The sequence below is a fragment of the Sprattus sprattus genome (genome assembly GCF_963457725.1).
Source record: "Sprattus sprattus genome assembly, chromosome: 19".
NCBI classification, from domain to species: domain Eukaryota; kingdom Metazoa; phylum Chordata; class Actinopteri; order Clupeiformes; family Clupeidae; genus Sprattus; species Sprattus sprattus.
In genome coordinates, this window is record NC_137917.1 from 9492555 (window position 1) to 9517800 (window position 25246).

The window sequence follows — 25246 nt, forward strand, 5'->3', positions numbered from 1 at the left end:
TAAGCCAAAAGCTATTTGTTATAAACTCTCTACTTTCTCAAACCTGCTGGTTTCACCTTTTGTGACATTAGAGATTAAGGATTTAGTAGAATTTGGCTAAATATCTACCTCAAAGAATCCGACTAACTCAGTTCAGACTTCATAAACCACTTTGTGTGAGACTAGCTATCATCATAGACTGGATTGGTGCACGCTGCAATACAGGAACTAGATTAGAGCGTGCTGTGGAGGTTCATTAACTGGATTGGAGCATGTTGTGAGTCAAAAACTGATCTGGACCATGCAGTCAGAGCGTGCTTTGCTGGGCTGCTGGATTGAGGGTCAGGCGCTGTGCCGTGCGGAGGCGCAGGCGGAAGTGTCCGCTCATCAGGATGTAGATGAAGGGGTTGACGCTGCTGGCGGCGTAGCTGAGGCACACTGACAGGTAGTAGCAGGTGTGGTAGGCCAACGACGGCCGCCGCACACTCAGGTTCACCAGCTGCAGCACGTGGTACGGTCCCATGCTCACCAGGTACACCGACACCAGGACCAGGACCGTCTTGGTCAGCCGGATCACCCGCTCTCTCGGCACACTGGTATTGTACCTGCGGCACAAACAAGGCAGAGCATGGGAGTTACCAAACCTGGGGAGTTCACTTCTCAAATTCATGCAGTGGACATGTAGCCTTGTGAGTTGTGCTGGGAAAGTCAGCTGAGCAACAAAACAAGCTTGGGAGGAATACCCCAGGTTTCTAAGACCCCAGGGGTCACGGCTCCAGGGCATTGCTTTCTTTCCTAGATTGAGTTGTTTGTCTTCAAATAGTCTACTTCAAGCCTGGGGAATCTGGAACCGATACTCTCAAATCTATTTCTGATGTCGAAAGGAAGTTGATCCATAGTAATACGTCAATCACTTTTCACTCAGTAATGAGACAATTGATTATCTGAATTGTAGAGTGTGTTGGGTATGTTGTGTGTGCCTGTGTGTGTATGTGTGCTTATGACTGTTTGTTAGAGAGAGTATAATATATGCCAACAGCAACAACTGCTTTATGCATAGAATATCACAATATCAGCTATCAGTTGTCGTTCATATTTCTGCCTTGGGCTGTCTGCTGACACGCTCTCATATCCTACGCACCAAACAGCAGCCTGCTTTTGAAGGAAACTGTACATCAAAGCCATTTGAAAAAAACACAAAGCAGCGTTTCATTATTCCCATATCATGCCGCCCACTGTGACAGTCCTATACCTTTCACAAGAGCAATTCCAAAGGATTTTTTCTTTTCAACCTCCAAGTATAAAACCATTCAAATGATTCTGCTTCTTGGTGTAAGGCTTCACTTAGGTACCAGGCACAGTCAATAAACACAAGTTGCACAAATCCACAACTAAAGAAAACAGATGATACCTTGGTGGAGAGCTTTGTGGGTGATTTTCTCCATTTCTCTCTCGCTTTCGCTGTTGAAACATGTTTGTTCAAACAGATCAGGTAGAGGCGGCCTCTGATCTGGTGTAATACTTTGGGATCATTGCCAGCTCTGTTAAGGAGCGACACCAGAGGGAGCATTACAGCTGACCCACACTTCCCTGCCAGCAGCACTACTGAAGCTCGTGGATATCCAAAGGCCCATTGGCATGTTCAGTCATACATTAAACTGCAACTGCTTTTAGCCTCATGAATCTCAACAAGAATAAATGGAGAAACTCGCTGTCTGACCAGCATCTCCATGACATACTCACTCTGGCAGTGAATCAGATAGAACCTAGCATTGAGAGACTTTAAAAAACTGAGCACTTAATTCATTAAAAATGCTTCATATTCCTGCTTTCAAAATAAATTAAACCTTGATAAATAGTCTACCTTTTATTATAGTACTATTAATGTTAATGTTAATTTTGCTAAAATATGCAATACATTTCGATGTAATGGGGCATGACCTAACATGAACTTTTGGAGTTGGCCCTCAGCCCTCCACTCCGAATAATATTTGGCCCCTGACAAGAAGGATATGTGGGCACCCCTGCATCAAAGGGACAGCTGTAAGCTGCATTTTTATCTATAAGAAATAAAAAGATGAACATTGCACTAGGTTTTGTGCACTATAATGCACAATAATTTCCTTGGCTACTTCTTTCTCTCTCTCTCTCTCTCTCTAATCCTCTCTCTCTTTCTCTCTCCATCCATCCATCCTTGATGCGTAACTCACTGGTGTGCCTTTTTATTCCTCCGGTACATTTTCCAGGTGTAGCACAGGATGAGGAGGTAGCAGAGGAGAATGAGAGACAGCGGGAGGAAGAACGCCACCATGGTCTGGTAGATGGTGTACCTACAAAGACAGAACAAAAACAAAGATTTAAACCACAAACATGAATGTCTAAAAGCTAGTTTTGAAGACCTCTGCAGGGCCAAAGATCAACCAGCCGTTGATTGACTGAGGGTGAGCGATGATTACCATTTGGGTCTCCTGGTTGACTCATACCGGCCACTCCTTCAGAAGTGTGTTTTGTTCCTTAAGGTAACTGAGGCCTTCTGTGTGAGATGAGTTGTCACTGCATATTATACTCTCTCTTGCATGATTATAAGATGCCTTGAGCACAGTGCACACCTCCTCACACAGTGCAGACTCTTGACTTACGTCAGTGATTATGTAAGCCATTGTGTGACAGTCAATATTTATGAACACATTACAACATGTGATGTATCAATGTATAAAGTCCCAGAAACATCTTACACATTCTTTACCCATGTTTAAATCTCCTGACCGAGAACCATCCGACGCATGAGTTACCACTGTATACAAACTTGGATCCAGAAATATCCTTACATGAATGAATCATCATGTATACATCCCTTAAAGAAATATCTTTACACAAATTAACCAATGTATACATCCCTTACAGAAGGTGCCTGTGGAATGTGTCAGCTTAGGAAGTACACCTACTAGCTCTGGTGAATTCTAAATGGTATATCTGATATTACATTTTAGAATAATTACACAGTAATATAACAATTACAATTATTTGTATTAATTATTGTGAAAAATCATTGATTAATAAATAACAATACTTATTAATACTTATAAATAATAGTACACAGTAATAATTCATATTATTATTGCTGTTATTATGTTGACAATGTTCTTTATGTCAATCATTTTTGTTATTGATAAGATGCTACATTTTTTAAGATTTAGTAATTCATTTTGGATAAAAACGTCTTAAGGCTTTGTTAGTCATACATTTAATCTATAAAGGATATTTTAATATAAATAACCCTAATCATAAAACAACTCCTTATCCATAACATTAGTACACCTGTTGTTTGAATGACTGGGGGGTTGATAAATAAGTAAATAAATGATCAACTACATAAAATCACAAATCTACATCCGCTTAAAACACAGTGAAAATCTGGACTGTGGACTAGTCTGGATAAGGCCCAGATTCAACCCCCCAGGGCAGGGACTTGCTGCCAGTGGCGTACCAAAGCAGTGCCCTGCGGGATGCCAGGTTCATGGAGCAGCTCTCCAGGCCGTCAGGGAAGCGGATGACCTCAGAGTGGACCCAGGCGGGCAGCGCTAGGACGCCGGAGACAGCCCACACAAACAGGTTGATCCAGATGGTCTTCGAGCGCGTCCTCAGGCTCATCAGGCGGAAGGGGTGCACCAGCACTAGATACCTAACAGAGTCAGCCGCAAAAGTGGGAGGTTAGAACGTCAAAGGTTAGGGGTCAAATTACTCAGAAAAGAGTCAAAGGCTATGGTGAGTCATGGTTAGACATACACTTTTTAAATAACTTTCAAAAGCTTTCTTGTAAAATACTGTTACAAGGCCTCTCACATAAAAAAATATTTCACTGAGTGACATTATACTGCAACTGTAACTACTGTGAGAATGACTGTCATGTAAAGGATGCTGACTAACATTGTGTCATTATTTGTTCACATTAAAAACTCACTATTGTGCTACTGGCTAATTGTCTTACAGAGCATTACACCATAACATCATAGGCAGAGACAACAGACCAATACTGAGGGACAAATAAGCAGCACACAGGAAAGGCAGAACAGCACTGAACAGTGTGATATCCGGCAATGCCCACTCGAGATAAACTTTATTGACATCCAGAAGGCCTTTGACAGCAGCCATAAAGACAGCCTCTGGAAGATAGTAAGTAGTTATGTCATCCCCTCCCATACGGTGAACATCATACAATATAAACTACAACATAAACCTTTCCTGTTCCCTAGGAACAAACAACACCAGCTGTGCAGTAGGCTCTGGACTGCGTCAAGGATGTATAATGGCAGCGCTATAGTTCAATATCACCATGGAGCGTGTTATGTGGAGAACAGAGGACAAAGTCAGAGGAATTTCTTGTACTCTAGACACTGTGGTTAAACAGCTTGACTTTGTAATAAATGGACAGGAACTAGAAAACACAACTTACTTCACAGACATAAGCGCTATTGTTATCCACGATGGACATTCCAAATCAGAAAAAGAATCACCTTCACCAGACAAATTTGGAAAACCAACCAATAAAGTACATATATCATGCTGCAGAACTGCCATCGGGGTGTGCTATCAAGTCCACTCTAAAATGCTGAATACTGACAAACAACAACAGAACACAGAACAGGACACCCACAATCTATCTACCTTCCGCACATTAGGCCTATGTAAGACCCTGCAAACCCTTTTGTGCTGCGTCACATATTCGTATGAGAACTGAAATGCTTTCGGACTGCGCATGTTCTTTTTGTATGATGTTACAGATACAAAGATGAGACCGATGAAAAATGCCAGCTTGGGAAAAAAATACCATCTTAGCACAGGGACTTTCTTCACTGTAAAAGACCCCACAGAAAGGTCCTTCTGTTGATTGGCTTCCACTGTCTGCTGAGTATAATGTCTGCTGCAATGGTTGGCATAATGTAAGACATACTGGCATAATGTAAGACATACGTGTATATATACAGGCTGGCTGCTGTCTATATGTTAGCATATTTTCCATGCTTACATGTTTAGATGACCTTGACTAATACATTACTGGGCTAATACATTACCTGAATGAGTGTGTGTGTGTGTGTGTGTGTGTGTGTGTGTGTGTGTGTGTGTGTGTGTGTGTGTGTAGGTTATTTTGCTGTAGGTGGCCCATCTCCTGCTACTGAGTTGCTTTTTTTTTTTTTTTTTAAACCTAAAATACAACGATTAAAGGATCTGCATGAGTCTGCAAAGGCAAACACTCACCCCCTAATCCACATACTGTATCACTCTTATGAACCAGCAGGTAACCATGTAATCATGGCTGAAAAATCAATGCTGTCTACTCAGTATGGTTGGCTTGATTATTTAAGGGATGAACAAGAGTTTAACATAACAGTTGCATCCGCATACCTCCAGGCTATCAAAGAGAGAATCCAATTTGCCAACTTGCATGTGACATGCACACAGAACAGAGGTGCAAATTACAGGGGGGATCCAGGAATGTACATGCCAATAAAAACAATAACCTTACCTGCATACAAGCTGTGAATCAATTCACACATAGACAAATACACACGCCTACTTGTAGAAATTCTCACACACATGCATACAAATAGCCCCTGCACGCGCACGCACACACGCACGCACGCACGCACGCACGCACACACGCACGCACACACACACACACATGCTTACATACACTGAAAAAAACATTCAATCTTATTTTGGTTAGATTAATATTCTACAGTGCACCTGCTTCAGTCCAACATGCGTATGCTCTCCATGGGAAACTGATTTAGCAAGAGCTAATCAACATGCTGAGTCACACCGATCACCACTGGAGAAGGCTGCAGAGGGGGTAAATGTCAAGAAGCCTCCCCAAACACTCACTGGCTTCTACTAACAAACCATCCAGAGAACCCTGATGGGTATAAATCTCTGGTTTTGGAGTAAATAGACGTACTGTGCACTTTTTAAATGGAATAATCCCATAAATGCAATAACTTCTCATAAACGCAATAACTGCTGCTGACCACAAACGTAAACAAATTATTTCCTCCAGGAGGACGTTATTATGTTTGTGGTTTTGGTAAAAATGAGTTTGTAGGTTTGTGGTATGCAACAGCAGCAGGGGATTCATTACCTTTGTGGGATTATTCTGTTTGAAAAGTGCAGATTTGAATTACCTTTGTGGTTTATTACATTTTATGGGGAGTTATTACATTTCTTTGTAACCATGCTTTATAAATGAATTAAAATAAACCAAATTGAATTGAGCATGAACGTTTACTATGAATGAATGTAAAAGGAACGTGTGAGCCTCTGATTTGGGAGATGCTTCACCTGAGATGTTAAGCCTCTGCAGAGTAGTTAGGACTGTAGAGTTCATCTCAGCACAGCCTGAGAGCCTTTTAGCCATACAGGAAATATATCCGTCACGCCACATGAGCACTAAGCTTACAAAATCACAGTGCACTGCAGTCACCCTGCACATCCCGCCAGGCTATCCTTCCAGGCTTCAGTAGGGGGAATTTACCAGGACAACCAGGCACAGACAACAAGAATAAACATCAGTTTTTACTGGTTCTACTTGCAGGGGACAGTACAGGCCTACTCTCAAAAACTGCTCACATATAGAAAAACTAAATTAGACTAGATACAACAACTGTTATTACATATAGACAAGAATAGAATACAAGCCAAGCCTCTCTCCACAAACACACACTTATCACTTATCTCATGGACCTACCATGGTAGGGTTGAAATACAGCTCTCTGCTCCACTTGATGAAGTCTGGACCTCATCAGTGTACAGAGAGAGAGAGCGAGAGAGAGAGAGAGAAAGACAGAGAGAGAGAGAGAGAGAGAGACAGAGAGAGGGAGAAAGAGAGACAGAGAGACAGTCCTCAAGAGTCATCGGCAATCAGAGGTCTGAACTGTATTAACAAGCCATCTGCCCTCCACATCCTCAACACAGGCTTGAGCTCACAATTGCATGTTTACAGACACAGTGCACACTACTCATCAAAACACATCCCAACGGATCTCAGTGTTTTTCAGAATAAGTGTGTAGTTACCTCTCTCCACACATAAACATAATAAAATTGGTCCAAAACTTAACACTTTGTTCCTGGAGGGGTAGAGGTGTGTGTTAGAGATCCATCAAAAGTAACCTGGCAACTGGCCTAAAATATTAGTAGAATAAAAACCGCACTCTCAAGCTTTTCTCTTTAGAAATAAGACCAGTTTATTTTCGTACAGACGCGTTTCGGCCTTACGCCATCGTCAGTATGGCCTAAAATACACTGCTAAGATGAATACAACTTTATACAATACATTCTATCTTTTTCCAAGATATCCCCATAACTCCATATATCTCCCTGGACAGTTTGCATTGTAGGCTACAGGTTATTGAGTGCCAACATGCCTGGGATTGTATATAAGGGGGTGAGTATTTAAGCCTGAACAGCTCACACCACAGGACAGTTATTGTCACCCAGTTAGATTTAATTTCCAGAGACGAACTGTACAGTAACTAACACTAGCTGGGTTTCCATCCAACTTTTTAATGTGAATTTTGACCATGCTTATAAGAAATCCTGAGTGGAAACACTTGAAATTTGCGTAAAATCTTGTGAATAAAATACGGAATTAATTTGCTGGAGGGGTGTGGATTAACAACTGATTCACACAGGGTATAATGCGGCTAAGATTGATGGTAATATAATTAGCAACAAATCGCATTTGTTGAGATTAAATGATGTGTTTTTCTGTTAAAGCCCTGACAACATACAATTTTAAACCCACAGCTGTTCAGAACTCTTCCCTTGTTTAGAAGAGTGTCCATTTTGAATTCGCACAACATGACAGATGGAAACAGTTAATTAGCACCTAGTAGTGCTTTGACCATAGACATATAAACACCATAGACATACAAACCAGAGGCACTGTGATGTCTACGTTTTAAGTCTATGTCTATCTATCACCTGTATGTCCCTTATGAGCGGGGGTTCTATTTCACTTTGCAATGCAAATTTTGAGAGGAAACTTCAAATTTGCAGTTGAATTTAAAATATTTTCACTGAAAGAAGGTGGATTGACTCCTCCATATGGTATAATGTGACTAAGATTGAAACCTGTTTATTGGTATCAAATCCCATTTATACTGTCTTTATTACATAATTAAATTGAAGTTGCCCTATACAACATGAGTAAATGAACTCAGCTGTATTAAACATTTTTGAGAAACTCCATTTTCAATTCCCATAACACAGCCGCTGGAAAAGCCCACAGACTCGTGTTTGCTTTAGCAGCCTTTAATGAATTCACTCAAAATACGCAAATGAAGACCCAGCTGTGGACGTTGAATATCTAGAAAATGCACTCATCTCATTACCTGATTGACATCCAAAGGTCTAGATCAGATGCTAATCTCAGGTTCAGCTGCGACTAGAGACTGTATAAGAAGTGATTTGCAAGCTAACCGATGCAGTAATTTCCTCTCTGGACATTGCCCTCAAATCCATTCCAGTGTGTCATTCAAATGAATAGCAGAAAGCAGAATGTGTGTGTGTGTATGTGTATGTGTATGTGTATGTGTATGTGTATGTGTATGTGTGTGTGTGTGGTGTGTGTGTGTGTGTGTGTGTGTGTGTGTGTGTGTGTGTGTGTGTGTGTGTGTGTGTGTGTGTGTGTGTGTGTGTGTGTGTGTGTGCGTGTGTGTGCGTGTGTGTGCGGTGTGCGGTGTGCGCAGAGGGACATCCTGGCCCCTGATTTATTAAATGTTATCAGTGTCCTTCATCTTTAACCATGCATCAATGCAAGCACAAGGTTATTAAAGGCATTTTCTGGCACTTTGTTTGAAGAGACAGACTGACTTATACCACACTACTCAATTAAAGTACTCTACAGGGACAACTTGATCATTTTGACTAAAATCTCCAATTCTATTCTATTGTACTCAGACACTTTATGTTGTTCAAACTTAAACCAGGTTTAGTTAGTAAAATCAAATGCACAGTCCACAGCTCAGGCAATAGGTTGTTGATATTTGAGCTCAACCGTCTGTTCACCTGAAGCAATGTGTTGATTGCCTGTAGCTGTATACTTTTGTGTACAATTTACTGAGCCAAGACACGTGCATGGACACTTGAGGTTTTCTTTAGTGTATGCACTGTTTGGACAGCTGGGGAAACATGAGGAGAATGTTGCTGAATTCGATTAAGAAATGTTATGGATTGTAATCAAGGACCCTCACTTTTAGATGTTCATTACATTCATATTCAAATGTCATGAGATGATGAGCACAGCTTGCATGTGACTCACCTGTCCAGGCTCATAGCGGTCATGATGACGGCACAGGCCACCTGGTTGCAGTTGTCCAGGGAGGAGATGATGGTGCAGAGGGCGTTCCCAAATACCCACTGGCCCCCACGCGCCCACTGGTGGATCAGGAAGGGCATGACGGTCACGTGCACCAGGTCGGCCCCCGCCAGGTTGCACATGTACACGTCAGGAACCGTCTTCTTGGGAGACCTGCACAGGAACACACAGCTGCAGTTGACAGAGCACACTACCCACAGCCTCTAAGCACATCATCAACACACTGCCCCAAACCATAGTGTGGCTCTGACCCCCCCCCCCCCCCAAGGTCAAGTCAAGTAATAGTTTGTCTAATTTATTTCCATTTAAACTCAGAAGAAAAAGTCCCCCCCCCCCCTCCACTGTATGCACTCTGTCTTAAACCTCACCTGTACACTAATACTGCCTCTACTGCACCCTGTCCTTCAGCTGAAAATTAGCTGTATCACATTCAATTATGGTAATCATAGTCAGGCATAATTGTGCAACAGGGGTCAATGTGCTACTAAGCAGAGATATGGATTGATCCATTCAAACATAATTAAACAGCCACAGGTCAGGGCCTCGTTTCCCGAACGCGCACTTAGCCTAAAAAGCACTTGAAATCGTTCGTAAGAGGAATCCTACGTTGCAGACGGGTTTCCCAACGCGGCACTTAGCTTAAGTGTATCTTTCGTTGAGAAGAATTCTACGTGTGGTCAGGACCAGTAGTAACTTCACACTTAGCGATGCAATCCACCAGGGGCGTCGTTCGCCCTATTATAGAAGAAATCCAAAGGATGTTTCTGTGTATAGCACATCATGAGAATGTCATTGTTTCACCTGCCTATTCCCATCAAAATAGAAATAAAGAATATTGAGTATTTGAAAATAAAGATTAGGCTATACAAAACTAGTGCAGTGCCCGTAGGAATTATGCATTCTGTAGTGTTAGCAGACGTAGAGCTGTTGGGTAGTGTAATGGCAAGACATATTTGCACTCCACATAGGTACAGGTTACACTGAAGTATTATTGTGTTTCCTTTTCATTAAGAAATGTGTTAATGGTAGCCTTTTTGGAGAGTTACCAACAAATAAAGTTTGAGATTATGTAGTGGATGCAGTTGAATATACTGTAGATGTCAACGTTGCTGTCTAAACTATAAACTAAATGTCATAAAGAAAGACATTATTTAAAATGAAGTTATGGTTGAAATAGGATCACTTCTTTATTGTAAGGGTAAGTGTAGGGTAAGAATGGTCATGCAGTTGGACTCAAATGTAGGTTAATTTTATTGAATGTATGTAGCCTACTGTACTGTATGACTTCGATGATGCTAGCTTTGACAGCCCACCCACAGACAGATCGTAATAAATGTCCTTACAATGGGAACACAGTTTAAATAGGCTACTCTGCTGGAGATGGCGTTACTATCCCCGCCCCGAATTCAGTGCACAGTGCACGTTCGATGCACGCATAGGCTAGCTCATTTCACAGCAATTAACGTAAACAGGTTAACCTGACGTAAACAGCTCCTAAGAGCTACTTAAGAACTCGTGCACGTTGCGCTCGTGCACCTGACTTTAAGTTGATGGTTGGGAAACGCACGTAAATAGAAAGTGTTACTTAGTCTACGATGTCGCGAAAATCCACGTAGGCCTCGTTTCCCGATAACGACGTATCTTAACGGCCTACGTGGATTTTCGCGACATCGTACACTAAGTAACACTTTCTATTAACGTGCGTTTCCCAACCATCAACTTAAAGTCAGGTGCACGAGCGCAACGTGCACGAGTTCTTAAGTAGCTCTTAGGAGCTGTTTACGTCAGGTTAACCTGTTTACGTTAATTGCTGTGAAATTAGCTAGCCTATGCGTGCATCGAACGTGCAATGTGCACTGAATTCGGGGCGGGGATAGTAACGCCATCTCCAGCAGAGTAGCCTATTTAAACTGTGTTCCCATTGTAAGGACATTTATTACGATCTGTCTGAGAGTGGGCTGTCAAAGCTAGCATCATCGAAGTCATACAGTACAGTAGGCTACATACATTCAATAAAATTAACCTACATTTGAGTCCAACTGCATGACCATTCTTACCCTACACTTACCCTTACAATAAAGAAGAAATCCTATTTCAACCATAACTTAATTTTAAATAATGTCTTTCTTTATGACATTTAGTTTATAGTTTAGACAGCAACGTTGACATCTACAGTATATTCAACTGCATCCACTACATAATCTCAAACTTTATTTGTTGGTAACTCTCCAAAAAGGCTACCATTAACACATTTCTTAATGAAAAGGAAACATGCATCACAATAATACTTCAGTGTAACCTGTACCTATGTGGAGTCAAATATGTCTTGCCATTACACACATTACAAAGTTGTGTAGATAGCTTTATTAATGTAAAATATTCCTCGCTTCAAGTAGCCATGTTTTTTTTTTTTTTAAATTCCCCTTTCTTCCAAACGACGGTCGAACGACGCCCCTGGTGGATTAAATCGCTAAGTGTGAAGTTACTACTGGTCCTGACCACACGTAGAATTCTTCTCAGCGAAAGATACACTTAAGCTAAGTGTGGCGTTGGGAAACCCGTCTGCAACGTAGGAATCCTCTTACGAGCGATTTCAAGTGCTTTTTAGGCTAAAGGCATTTTTATGCTACTCCGTACGACACGTTTTTGGGCACATAGGAACGCCTTCAGGTAAGTGAAATGCCTTCTCCGGTAGCTGAAACGCCCTCTCCGTGCTCTCCAGAGACGTCGGACAGCTCTCCGTGTCCCCGCAAAAATTTCTGTCGGTCCGCTCATGGCGACGGATACTCCTTGGCCGTGATTGGCACACTACAACCTCATTTCCATACGACATCAACTCCGGAAACTAACATTTCTGGACCTAGCGTTTCCTGTTTCATTACCTTTATATCCATATATGCATAACAGCCACTGTCAAAGGCGCAGATCCTTTCCTTGAAAACTATTCCCTGTATATCACAATACATGAGCCGGCCCAAGTAGCCTACTGCCAGAGAACCAGCATGAGCGACGGCAATTAAAGATGTGTTTCAACAACGGTAGAAAACTGTGTTTGCTCCGTATTTTACTGAACTCATAATTATATGACAGTGGTATTAGTTACAGTTGAGACACCCGAAATAACGTGCATGCGCAGAAATCCTGAGACGTGATTTTTAGTCTGCACATGAATACATGAATTTCTTTGATCCCAGGAAATTTGAGCACACAACCCATCTCCCTTACGGAGATATTGGCGAAAGTTGTTTTACCTACTTCATTTCAAACGTTGCAAACGTGTCTAGTTTTAGTGCAGTAGTGAATAGAGTCTCAGTTTACTACACCGCATATCATGTTTGTAGAAAATGATTAAGGTGCAACAAATGGCAATGATTAAGGTGCAACAAATGGCAATGATTCACATTGCAAGTAAAATGGTGCGGCTGGAGCAGATACAGGGAGGGACAACGGTGACGCAGTTTGGATGTAGCGACAAACGTTTATGTGCTGTAACAAACAGTGTTAACCAGTATGTGAGTAACGTGGGTTTTATTAAAACATAGTGTGTAATGTGTAGCTATTTCATTCTGTTTATTAACCGTTCCGGCTGTCTGTAGGCTATGTATTAACTAGCCAGCAGTAGACGAAAGGGAATTAACCCCGAAGTTAAAAACATGTAATCTACTTCGGGAGCATTTTACTCCCCCGCATTCTCCCATGATAAAGATGAGTTTGCCCTATCAGGTGTATATATAGCATTAGACACAGTCACAATATTGTGTATCTGCTGACACCTGTTGCATTTGAGTAGTGGCAGCTGGTGGGAGAGTAGAAATTGACTGTTGTGGAGGAGAGGTAAAGCCAACTAACGATTTCCATCGCACAAAGACGTCATGGGGTAGCTTGTCTTTCGGGACTTAAACCGTTACTCCCCCTACTGTTGTGGAAGAGAATTGTTTTCAGCACCCACAGCCGTTGGAGTACTATAAAGGGACACAAATGCTTACTAGTACGTACTATCCGGCCGCCCGCCCACTGTCCAACCATCCGACACGACCGTTTTGTGTACTATATAAGGCCCTTAAGTGCGCGTTCGGGAAACGAGGCCCTAGGCCGTTAAGATACGTCGTTATCGGAAACGAGGCCCAGTGGAGTGTTGTGAGAGAATGTAAAAAAAAAAAACTATGCTTGGCTCTGAAATGAAATGAAAATAATGAGTCATTTTAAAGCAATCAATAGCCAATAACATTCCGGATGACACCATCCAGGGCCTCGTTTCCCGATAACGATGTATCTTAACGTTCTACGTGGATTTTCGCGACATCGTTGACGGCCGAACTCTTTCTACTTACGAGGGTTTCCCAACCATCAACTTAAAGTCAGGTGCACGAGCGCGACGTGCACGAGTTCTTAAGTAGCTCTTAGGAGCTGTTTACGCCACGTTAACCTGTTTACGTTAATTGCTGTGAAATTAGCTAGCCTATGCGTGCATCGAACGTACACTGCGCACTGAATTCGGGGCGGGGATAGTAACGCCATTTCCAGCAGAGTTAAACTGTGTTCCCATTGTAAGGACATTTATTACATCTGTCTGAGAGTGGGCTGTCAAAGCTACCATCATCGAAGTCAAACAGTCCAGTAGGCTACATACATTCAATAAAATTAACCTACATTTAAGTCCAACTGCATGCCCATTCTTACACTACACTTACCCTTACAATAAAGAAGTGATCCTATTTCAACCATAACTTCATTTTAAATTATTTCTTTCTTTCTTCATGACATTTAGTTTATAGTTTAGACAGCAACGTTGACATCTATATTCAACTGCATCCACTACATAATCTCAAACTTTATTTGTTGGTAACAAATTCAAAAAGGCTACCATTAACACATTTCTTAATGAAAAGGAAACATGCATCACAATAATACTTCAGTGTAACCTGTACCTATGTGGAGTGCAAATATGTCTTGCCATTACACTACCCAACAGCTCTACGTCTGCTTACACTACAGAATGCATAATTCCTACGGGCACTGCACTAGTTTTGTATAGCCTAATCTTTATTTTCAAATACTCAATATTCTTTTTTTCTATTTTGATGGGAATAGGCAGGTGAAACAATGACATTCTCATGATGTGCTATACACAGAAACATCGTTGCAAAATATACATCGTGCAAATATATATGTATACAACTGTGTAGGGCACGAAACAACCACCTAGCTATAAAGCTACCATATAAGCCAATGGAGTGGTGGCATAAGCCCTAAATGTGCCATCAAACTACTGTTTGAAAGCTTCAGTCAAGACCTAAATACTCTGAATTGGTCGCGTAGCACATTTCCGATCAAACCGAGTCATTATAAACATATAAAAAGTTGTGTAGATAGCTTTATTCATGTAAAATATTCCTCGCTTCAAGTAGCCATGTTTTTTTTTTTTAATTCCCGTTTCTTCCGAACGACGGTCGAACGACGGTCGAACGACGCCCCTGGTGGATTAAATCGCTAAGTGTGAAGTTACTACTGGTCCTGACCACACGTAGAATTCCTCACAACGAAAGATACACTTAAAGGCACCCAGTGCAACTTTATGTAAACATTCAATGAAAAATAAACATTCAATTTCTACTATTTTTTAGACGTAGTAAGTTTCAATAACGCCATACCATTACATATCGACATTCAAGGAGCAAAGATGAGACGTCGTTGTGTGGTGAGAACTGATAGAAAATCGTAAACAACAACAATCGCCGGTGGGGAGAAGCCATTTTTCCATTGACTGGAAGCCTGCTTTATTTATTGCAGGTTAAAAAAAATAAAGAAAATGACGGCGATTGTTGTTGTTATCGATTTTCTATCAGTTCTCACCACACAACGACGTCTCATCTTTGCTGCTTGAATGTCGGTATGTAATGGTATGGAGTTATTGAACCTTACTACGTGTAAAAAAGACTAGAAATTGAATGTTTATTTTTAAGCCTCGAAAGTTGCACTGGGTGCCTTTAAGCTAAGTGTGGCGTTGGGAAACCCGTCTGCAACGTAGGAATCCTCTTACGAGTGATTTCAAGTGCTTTTTAGGCTAAGTGCGCGTTCGGGAAACTGGGCCCATGAAGGTGTGGACAAGGTATTACTCCCAACACAGCCACAGACTTTTTCCTGTCATAGATTATCTTTAAAACTGTTTTGACATTTTAACAGTTTAACATTTTGAACTTAGTTTCATCAATCAGCTAAAAAGATTTTTTTTATTTGATCAGAGCTTTTGCTTTAAACGGATAAAACCTGCCCGGTTCAAATTATCATTCAATTATTTGGGTCGGTTAGGCGCCTTACTGTTTTAATAATAAGGGTAGGTACCAACAAGATAGGCTAAACGGTAGACCCTGACCATACCATGTAATCACAAAGTAGGTTGGGCTATAAACTCGTCACCAAATAGGTTGGTTACAGGCTACTGCGTAAGAGCACAGCCATGCTTAATTTGAACAGTACTTGGTTGCTTATGGTTCTCGTTCCGATTTTTTATTTTTTTGCCCTCTTGAGGACCTGCTCCAAACTTTGGGAACCACTAATGTAAATAGTGCATCATAATGTAGTTACGTCTTAACAAGTGTAATATGGTGATAGTTGTTACACGTCATGGTGTGAAATGTGACGAAGGAATTTCAATACCTCGATTAAAATAGTTCAGGGTTCAGAATGGAAGCAGCAAGAAGAATACTAGGGCAGGTCAGTTACTTTTGATATCATTGAACTAATCAATCAGGATGTAGTAAAATACTGTAACAGAAAACTTCATCGAGAAAAAAACAGATGACAGTCAGTGAATAATCAGTGGTATTTCCAATGACTTCTAATAGCAGATAATTACTTTCACATACATTTAGACTTATATCTTAACAATATTTATCAATTCCAAATAATTAAGTCTATTTGTGCAACATTAGTTTGTACCATACCTCAGAATAGTTGCCAGTACCAGAATGTTCCCCACCAAGCCTGTTGAACAGAGAAAACCTACGAAAGCTGGTAAAATTGTCGTCTCTGTGACTTCGACAATACTGTAGTACTCATCTTCGTCGACATCGCCATTCCATGAGCTGTTTGGTGACAGGGTGCAGTTCACAAATGGTGAGTCCGCTTCATTCATATTTGATGTTGCTAAATATAGACACAAATACTCCTGTTCAACTGTTAACATTTCTCAGCGTCCATTATAAATATGTAGAACGAATTCTGGCTGAATTTCAACTGAGGTGCCGAGGAAGCGCATCTCTTGCCCGTGCAGTCCGAAAGACCTGCGTTTTCTGCACACTGCACAAAGGTAGATTGCACTCATTGCTCAGCGCAAGCCTCCACTCACTCCGTCAACGTAATTGCCAGATATGTGGGCAAGCAGTGAATCAGCGCAGGGAGCAGCTGAGGCGTGTTTCGGGCTCCCTATGCTCCCGCCCAAGTGCACATGTTTAAAGCCACAAAAAACTTTTCATACAACTATTTTGTGCCACTGTGTATAATAAATGTTTAATTTCTGCTTATCCAAGGGCAGCCGTTGGCCAGTTTGACTCTGTAGTATGAAAGAATTTGGGAAAATGGACACCATCAAATCCTGTTGAATGGACTGGTTGCTGGAAAACAATGTTTTGTCTTCTTCTTCCCTTTCTATTTCTGGTTTTTCACATGAATAGGAACAGTATAATGCCACCCGGAGATAGCTACCACACCTGTAACATGAAAAGGGATGTGTGAGTATGTGTGTGTGTGTGTGTGTGTGTGTGTGTGTGTGTGTGTGTGTGTGTGTGTGTGTAATACGCAGGTTGAGTAACTGTGAAGTACAGTGTAAAAAATAAACAAGTACAGGGCCTCGTTTCCCGAACGCGCACTTAGCCTAAAAAGCACTTGAAATCGCTCGTAAGAGGAATCCTACGTTGCAGACGGGTTTCCCGACGCGGCACTTAGCTTAACTGTATCTTTCGTTGAGAAGAATTGTACGTGTGGTCAGGACCAGTAGTAACTTCACACTTAGCGATTTAATCCACCAGGGGCGTCGTTCGGAAGAAAGGGGAATTTGCTTGAAGCGAGGAATATTTTACATTAATAAAGCTATCTACACAACTTTTTATATGTTTATAATGTCTCGGTTTGATCTGAAATGTGCTACGCGACCAATGGAGAGTATGTAGGTCTTAACTGAAGCTTTCAAACAGTAGTTTTATGGCACAATTAGCGCTTATGCCACCACTCCATTGGCTTATATGGTAGCTTTCTAGCTAGATGGTTGTATACATATATATTTGCAACCATGTTCTTCATTGAAACTTTTTTTAAATCGCTAGTTTCATAGCTCATACAGTCACGCATGACGTACGCTTCAACCCCCTCGACACCTTATCCAGGGGTGTCGTTCGGCCTATTGTAGAAGAAATCCAAACGATGTTTCTGTGTATAGCACATCATGAGAATGTCATTGGTTCACCTGCCTATTCCCATCAAAATAGAAATAAAGAATATTGAGTATTTGAAAATAAAGATTAGGCTATACAAAACTAGTGCAGTGCCCGTAGGAATTATGCATTCTGTAGTGTTAGCAGACGTAGAGCTGTTGGGTAGTGTAATGGCAAGACATATTTGCACTCCACATAGGTACAGGTTACACTGAAGTATTATTGTGATGCATGTTTCCTTTTCATTAAGAAATGTGTTTATGGTAGCCTTTTTGGAGAGTTACCAACAAATAAAGTTTGAGATTATGTAGTGGATGCAGTTGAATATACTGTAGATGTCAACGTTGCTGTCTAAACTATAAACTAAATGTCATAAAGAAAGACATTATTTAAAATGAAGTTATGGTTGAAATAGGATCACTTCTTTATTGTAAGGGTAAGTGTAGGGTAAGAATGGTCATGCAGTTGGACTCAAATGTAGGTTAATTGTATTGAATGTATGTAGCCTACTGTACTGTATGACTTCGATGATGCTAGCTTTGACAGCCCACTCTCAGACAGATCGTAATAAATGTCCTTACAATGGGAACACAGTTTAAATACTGTGCAGGAGATGGCGTTACTATCCCGCCCCGAATTCAGTGCACAGTGCACGTTCGATGCACGCATAGGCTAACTAATTTCACAGCAATTAACGTAAACAGGTTAACCTGACGTAAACAGCTCCTAAGAGCTACTTAAGAACGTTGCGCTCGTGCACCTGACTTTAAGTTGATGGTTGGGAAACGCACGTAAATAGAAAGTGTTACTTAGTCTACGATGTCGCGAAAATCCACGTAGGCCGTTAAGATACGTCGTTATCGGGAAACGAGGCCCTGATACGTTTGTTGTAAGTGGTAATTACTGGGTAATTTATAAACAACATAAACAACAAATAAGGGAATTATGAATGTTTTTGATTTCACTGTTTTCTAAATGTAGGCCTGTAACTATCTGGGCCTCGTTTCCCGAACGCGCACTTAGCCTAAAAAGCACTTGAAATCGTTCGTAAGAGGAATCCTACGTTGCAGACGGGTTTCCCAACGCGGCACTTAGCTTAAGTGTATCTTTCGTTGAGAAGAATTCTACGTGTGGTCAGGACCAGTAGTAACTTCACACTTAGCGATTTAATCCACCAGGGGCGTCGTTCGACCGTCGTTCGGAAGAAAGGGGAATTTTTAAAAAAAACATGGCTATTTGAAGCGAGGCATATTTTACATTAATAAAGCTATCTACACAACTTTTTATATGTTTATAATGACTCGGTTTGATCTGAAATGTGCTACGCGACCAATGGAGAGTATGTAGGTCTTAACTGAAGCTTTCAAACAGTAGTTTTATGGCACAATTAGCGCTTATGCCACCACTCCATTGGCTTATATGGTAGCTTTCTATCTAGATGGTTGTATACATATATATTTGCAACCATGTTCTTCATTGAAACTTTTCTTAAATCGCTAATTTCATAGCTCATACAGTCACGCATGACGTACGCTTCAACCCCCTCGACACCTTATCCAGGGGTGTCGTTCGGCCTATTGTAGAAGAAATCCAAACGATGTTTCTGTGTATAGCACATCATGAGAATGTCATTGTTTCACCTGCCTATTCCCATCAAAATAGAAATAAAGAATATTGAGTATTTGAAAATAAAGATTAGGCTATACAAAACTAGTGCAGTGCCCGTAGGAATTATGCATTCTGTAGTGTTAGCAGACGTAGAACTGTTGGGTAGTGTAATGGCAAGACATATTTGCACTCCACATAGGTACAGGTTACACTGAAGTATTATTGTGATGCATGTTTCCTTTTCATTAAGAAATGTGTTAATGGTAGCCTTTTTGGAGAGTTACCAACAAATAAAGTTTGAGATTATGTAGTGGATGCAGTTGAATATACTGTAGATGTCAACGTTGCTGTCTAAACTATAAACTACATGTCATAAAGAAAGACATTATTTAAAATGAAGTTATGGTTGAAATAGGATCACTTCTTTATTGTAAGGGTAAGTGTAGGGTAAGAATGGTCATGCAGTTGGACTCAAATGTAGGTTAATTTTATTGAATGTATGTAGCCTACTGTACTGTATGACTTCGATGATGCTAGCTTTGACAGCCCACTCTCAGACAGATCGTAATAAATGTCCTTACAATGGGAACACAGTTTAAATAGGCTACTCTGCTGGAGATGGCGTTACTATCCCCGCCCCGAATTCAGTGCACATTGCACGTTCGATGCACGCATAGGCTAGCTCATTTCACAGCAATTAACGTAAACAGGTTAACCTGACATAAACAGCTCCTAAGAGCTACTTAAGAACTCGTGCACGTTGCGCTCGTGCACCTGACTTTAAGTTGATGGTTGGGAAACGCACGTAAATAGAAAGTGTTACTTAGTGTACGATGTCGCGAAAATCCACGTAGGCCGTTAAGATACGTCGTTATCGGGAAACGAGGCCCTGCTAAGTATAGTGTAGGTACAGTTTAGTGCCCTGTACCTTCCTGTAACGTCTCTGAAGTACAGTGTAGTGAAGGCTGTATGGGCTGTACATATATACAGCTTAGAACCATTTACCTTCCTGTGAAGTATAGTGTACTGTAAGTGTAGCCTAGTACCCTCCACTTTCCTTTAACTATCTGGGCCTCGTTTCCCAATTGGATTTCTTCTACAATAGGCCGAACGACACCCCTGGATAAGGTGTCGAGGGGGTAGAAGCGTACGTCATGCGTGACTGTATGAGCTATGAAATTAGCGATTTAAAAAAAGTTTCAATGAAGAACATGGTTGCAAATATATATGTATACAACCATCTAGCTAGAAAGCTACCATATAAGCCAATGGAGTGGTGGCATAAGCGCTAATTGTGCCATAAAACTACTGTTTGAAAGCTTCAGTTAAGACCTACATACTCTCCATTGGTCGCGTAGCACAGATCAAACCGAGTCACTATAAACATATAAAAAGTTGTGTAGATAGCTTTATTAATGTAAAATATTCCTCGCTTCAAGTAGCCATGTTTTTTTTTTAAATTCCCCTTTCTTCCGAACGACGGTCGAACGACGCACCTGGTGGATTAAATCGCTAAGTGTGAAGTTACTACTGGTCCTGACCACACGTAGAATTCTTCTCAACGAAAGATACACTTAAGCTAAGTGCCGCGTTGGGAAACCCGTCTGCAACGTAGGATTCCGCTTACGAACGATTTCAAGTGCTTTTTAGGCTAAGTGCGCGTTCGGGAAACGAGGCCCTGGTAAGTACATTGTATGCTCCTTTTAAGTAATTTTGAAGTAACATATAATTAGTCCAATTTTTACAAAAACAGGTGAAAAAACATTTACTCTTATTATTTGTAAAATGTTTGTAAATTACCCGGTAATAACCACTTGCATACACAAGACAGATAGATAGATAGATAGATGGATACTTTACTAATCCCGAGGGAAATTAAGGAATGCCGAGGGAAATTAACAATCATACCGTTTACCTCCTCAGTACTTATTTTTTTGCTTCGCCTTACCTAACAGGTACTTACCCTGATTTGTCAAGTCTTAATTGATTGGTGATTGTAATTCTTAGGGCACTTCACTTGTGGTCACTTACTAAAGGGGCTGCACCCACTTAAATGATGCAACCACAGCCATTTTGGCTTCTGTTTTCCCCACCACTGGAAAATGAGGCACTTCAGAGAATTACACCTGATCTAAAAAGAAAAGAAATAAACTGTCACGTGAACTGAGGGCCAAACATCAGTTTGGCTTATAAGGCAACAATTCATCCAACTAAATAAACTAGATCAAACAGCTGCTGTCTGAAGAGATGAAGCAGATTGAAAAAGAGATTTTCTGGAGGTGAATGCAGATGACTCTCTTTGATGCTCAGCAAACAGAGATGAAGGCATGGTTTCTTCACATCACAGGTGCTCAATCAGAGCATGTTGAATCTAAAGGAGTTGCGAAGCAGGATTAAAGATGAGTTAATAATGATTGACAATAATCAATAATCCAATGAATGTTATATTAATTTGTATTTGTTGCCTCTTAATTAGACCTTTCCTCTCAGGTCATGTCAGAATGTCACTGTATTCCTTATACCCCGACCCCCATGATACAGGCCTCTGAAACATTGCCTCATGGCTGGATCCTTTAATTAACAACTTTCCCTGTGACACAAAATTGTGGCAGGTTTGGTATCAGAGTAGCTACATATTCATGTAGGGTTGGGTCTATTAGTTGACTCAGTTATCATTGCAAGAATAAAGCCTGTTTCCTGATTGATCATTCTTAGACTGAGTCTCTTCTTCTTTAGTATTAGAAAAATACCAACAGTTATGGAGGTTCAACCGTGAAAAAGGGTGTATGAAAGAGGATCTTATGCTTTTAGATTTGAATTTAGAACTTGTGTAAATGAAACCGAGGAGTCCAGTCATTTGCAATGGCCTGTCAGGATTCAAGTAATACGGTTCCTTTGAGCATCCATATTGCTATGGCCACAATTGGGAATGATAAAAAAAATACATGAATTAGAGATAACAGATGTCCTACATAACAGGTCCACCAGTGGTAAAAGCCTGGGGAGCAATTTTGACTTGGTGACAGAGAATCGATTTGAAAATTGCTTCACAATCTGATGTTCCTGTCAATATCTATACCGTCAGTGCTTACGCATATACCATTCAACTCGGGGTCCAGTATAGAAGAGCTGTAATTTTACCACAACTGCTGGAGCCCTGTTTGCCCATAAGGCTGAAATTATCAAACTCTTTGACACACTGACACATTGAACTTCTTGTAAGTGCACTGTTATTAAAATGACTGGACACAGTGAACAAGACAAAGACACATTGGCTAAGGGTAATGATGAATGTGGTCTTCAGGGAATGGAAAACACTGTTGGGCTCACTTGTCTTCACCTTTTGCCTAGGATTAATTATTTCTCTAGATGTTTTTCAGAATTTAGGACTCTGGAGAGCACTTGGGTGGGTTGGTAACCTTTTCCTCTGACCTCTCATGGTTGGAGGGAGATCCTTGTAGTGAGAGAAACAACTACCATGGTGTCAAAAGAGGAACAGAGGAGATCAATTTGAATTCAAAACAGCACCATCAAAACACCCCACACTCCTTGCCTTACTCCTGGGAGTTTTGCTGGGAGTGTTATCATATAATTTATGCTTCTGCTTATACTTAGGTTCACTCAAGGCTGAAGACATGGTGGTTTTACCTTGGAAAACATGGGTTTCGCCTTTCTTCACAAGTGTGGCATCTTCATGGGGAGGGAGGGAGGTTAATAAATGTAAGCAAAATTGATTCTGACCTTATACCAATGATTTGTGTTCAAGTCAAGAAAGATTGAAACCGGGGATTTAAAGGAGTTGCTTATCAGAATTTGAAGATCAGAGGTAATGATTGACAATAATCCAATTAATCTTGTTAATCAACTAATCATGTTCATTTGTATGTGTTGCCTCTTAATTAGATTTGGGTTAGAATGTGAAGCCAAGTTTACACGGAGACTAGATTCACGGAACCGGGTTCATTTTTCACACACATCGAATCTTTTAATTGCGTAAGGACGGAGCCTGGTAACAAGAGATTTGCGTAAAGACGAACCCATCCGATTGAGAACAGCCAGTAGACAAGCTACAATTAGCAACGTGTAGCCTAACCGCATAGCCTTCATCCCATTTCCCATGAGGCTTTGCTCCGACCATTCTACATTAATTTATGAACAAAAAAGCGAATTAAATCCCTGGCCAATTTATATTTGTGGTCATGAAAGTTATGTAACATCTGAATAAAAATAATTAGATCAAGATAGGAGGCTAAACAAAAATCAGTAGGCTGGATTAATGAGAGTGAGTTCGAGACATACCATGAGTGAGATGTAGAGAGACAACAAGTGTTATATACATATATTGGTTGGATATCACGATGCAATCACGTGGGACAATGACGTCATCAGGTTGCTTGAATCCGTGCACACGAACACCAGCCCCTGTACCGATTCAAATCGACTCAATTTTTACTCCCGATTCGAATCGTTGCAGATACCATGTGCAGATAGAAAGTGTTCGTCTAAATGATAGGGATATCTGTATTAGTTTCAGCTCTGACGCAGTAAAACTCGACTCCGTGTAAACTAGGCTTAAGGGTCTCTGGTTGTGTCCAAGAGAGGTGTAAGGCCATAGGTGTCTTCACCAACCCTCATCTCAGGGCCCGTTCACACAGAGCCTGGATTGCCTGAATCCGGAAAGAAATGTTGGATGGATCGGTCTCGCGTCCAAACGAACCCGACGGATTGGGTGACTGAATCCACAACCTTTTGAATCCGGTCTCCAGAGTGGGTAGATTCGAACGCGCTAGTAAATCCGCCTGAACCCTTATTAACCCTGCTGCGTCACTTCATAAAGCAGCTTGCACACTGCCCCAACAAACGCCGACATTCTCTAACTATCACCAACATTCTAAAGTTGGCAGTTGTTGGCAGTAGTTGGTAGTCTACCTGTCTTTAGAATGTCCAGTATACCAACTGCCAGCTCCACACTGCTCAGACAGTAACAGACTTTTTCCAACTAGCTTCCTATTTTTTTAATTGTGTGTAACATTATTTTAAGATGGATGAGGTTGATACTGAACGTTTGCTTGTCAAAACATATTTGGAAAACAAGTAATTTGTATAAAACAAGAGACTAGTATACAGTTGTATGAAAAAGTTTGGGCACCCATTAATAATTTCCATTTTTTTAATGTATTAATTGTTGGGCGTTTGGATCAACAACTTCTTTGTCATATAGCCTATATAATACTTCATGGACAAAGTTCTATTTCAGCAGTTAAATAAGGTTTATTGGATAAATAGAAAATATGCCATATACATTTGGGCACATCAATATTTACTACAGCCTCCTTTTGTAAAATAAAAAAAATAAAAAATTACAGCCTCTAGACGCTTCCTATTGCCTCTGATGAGTGTCTGTTTTCTGGATGAACGTATTTTGGACCATTCCTCCTTACAGAACATCTCCAGTCTGCTTCAAGTCATCCCAAAGCTAAAGAATTGTTGTTTTGAGATCATTTGACAGTTGTTTTGAGGCCCCCATGATGCCACTCTTTAGAGGAGATTCAAAGAGAACTTGCAACCTTACATACTTTTTATAATAATTGGATTCACCTTTCTATGAAATTGAAGGCTTACCAAGCTAATCAGTCTAATTATATGTTGCGATTATTCAGTATTGAGAAGTTACAGGTATTCAAATCAGCAAAATGATTTGGGTGACTAAATATTTTCAAAGCCTATTTTTCACATTGTATTTAATTTCACATAACTAAACACTGCTACACTAAATATATTTGTCTGGAAAACACCCCAGTACTCAGTGTTAGCTATAAAATTAATAATATACCACTGTGATCTATTTTTGGTGAA

At 40.7% G+C, this 25246-nt stretch overlaps 1 protein-coding gene across 1 annotated transcript; it reads right to left on the bottom strand.

The window, feature by feature from the left end:
- Window positions 1-286: 286 nt before the first annotated feature.
- Window positions 287-16488, bottom strand: mchr2 (melanin concentrating hormone receptor 2; the record flags this gene model as incomplete). The annotated part of the gene is made up of 5 exons (XM_080857390.1): window positions 287-584; window positions 2190-2309; window positions 3467-3661; window positions 9297-9506; window positions 16298-16488. The coding sequence occupies 5 exons, from the start codon at window positions 16486-16488 to the stop codon at window positions 287-289; spliced, it is 1014 nt and encodes a 337-aa protein (XP_080713516.1).
- Between the last annotated feature and the right edge of the window lie 8758 nt (window positions 16489-25246).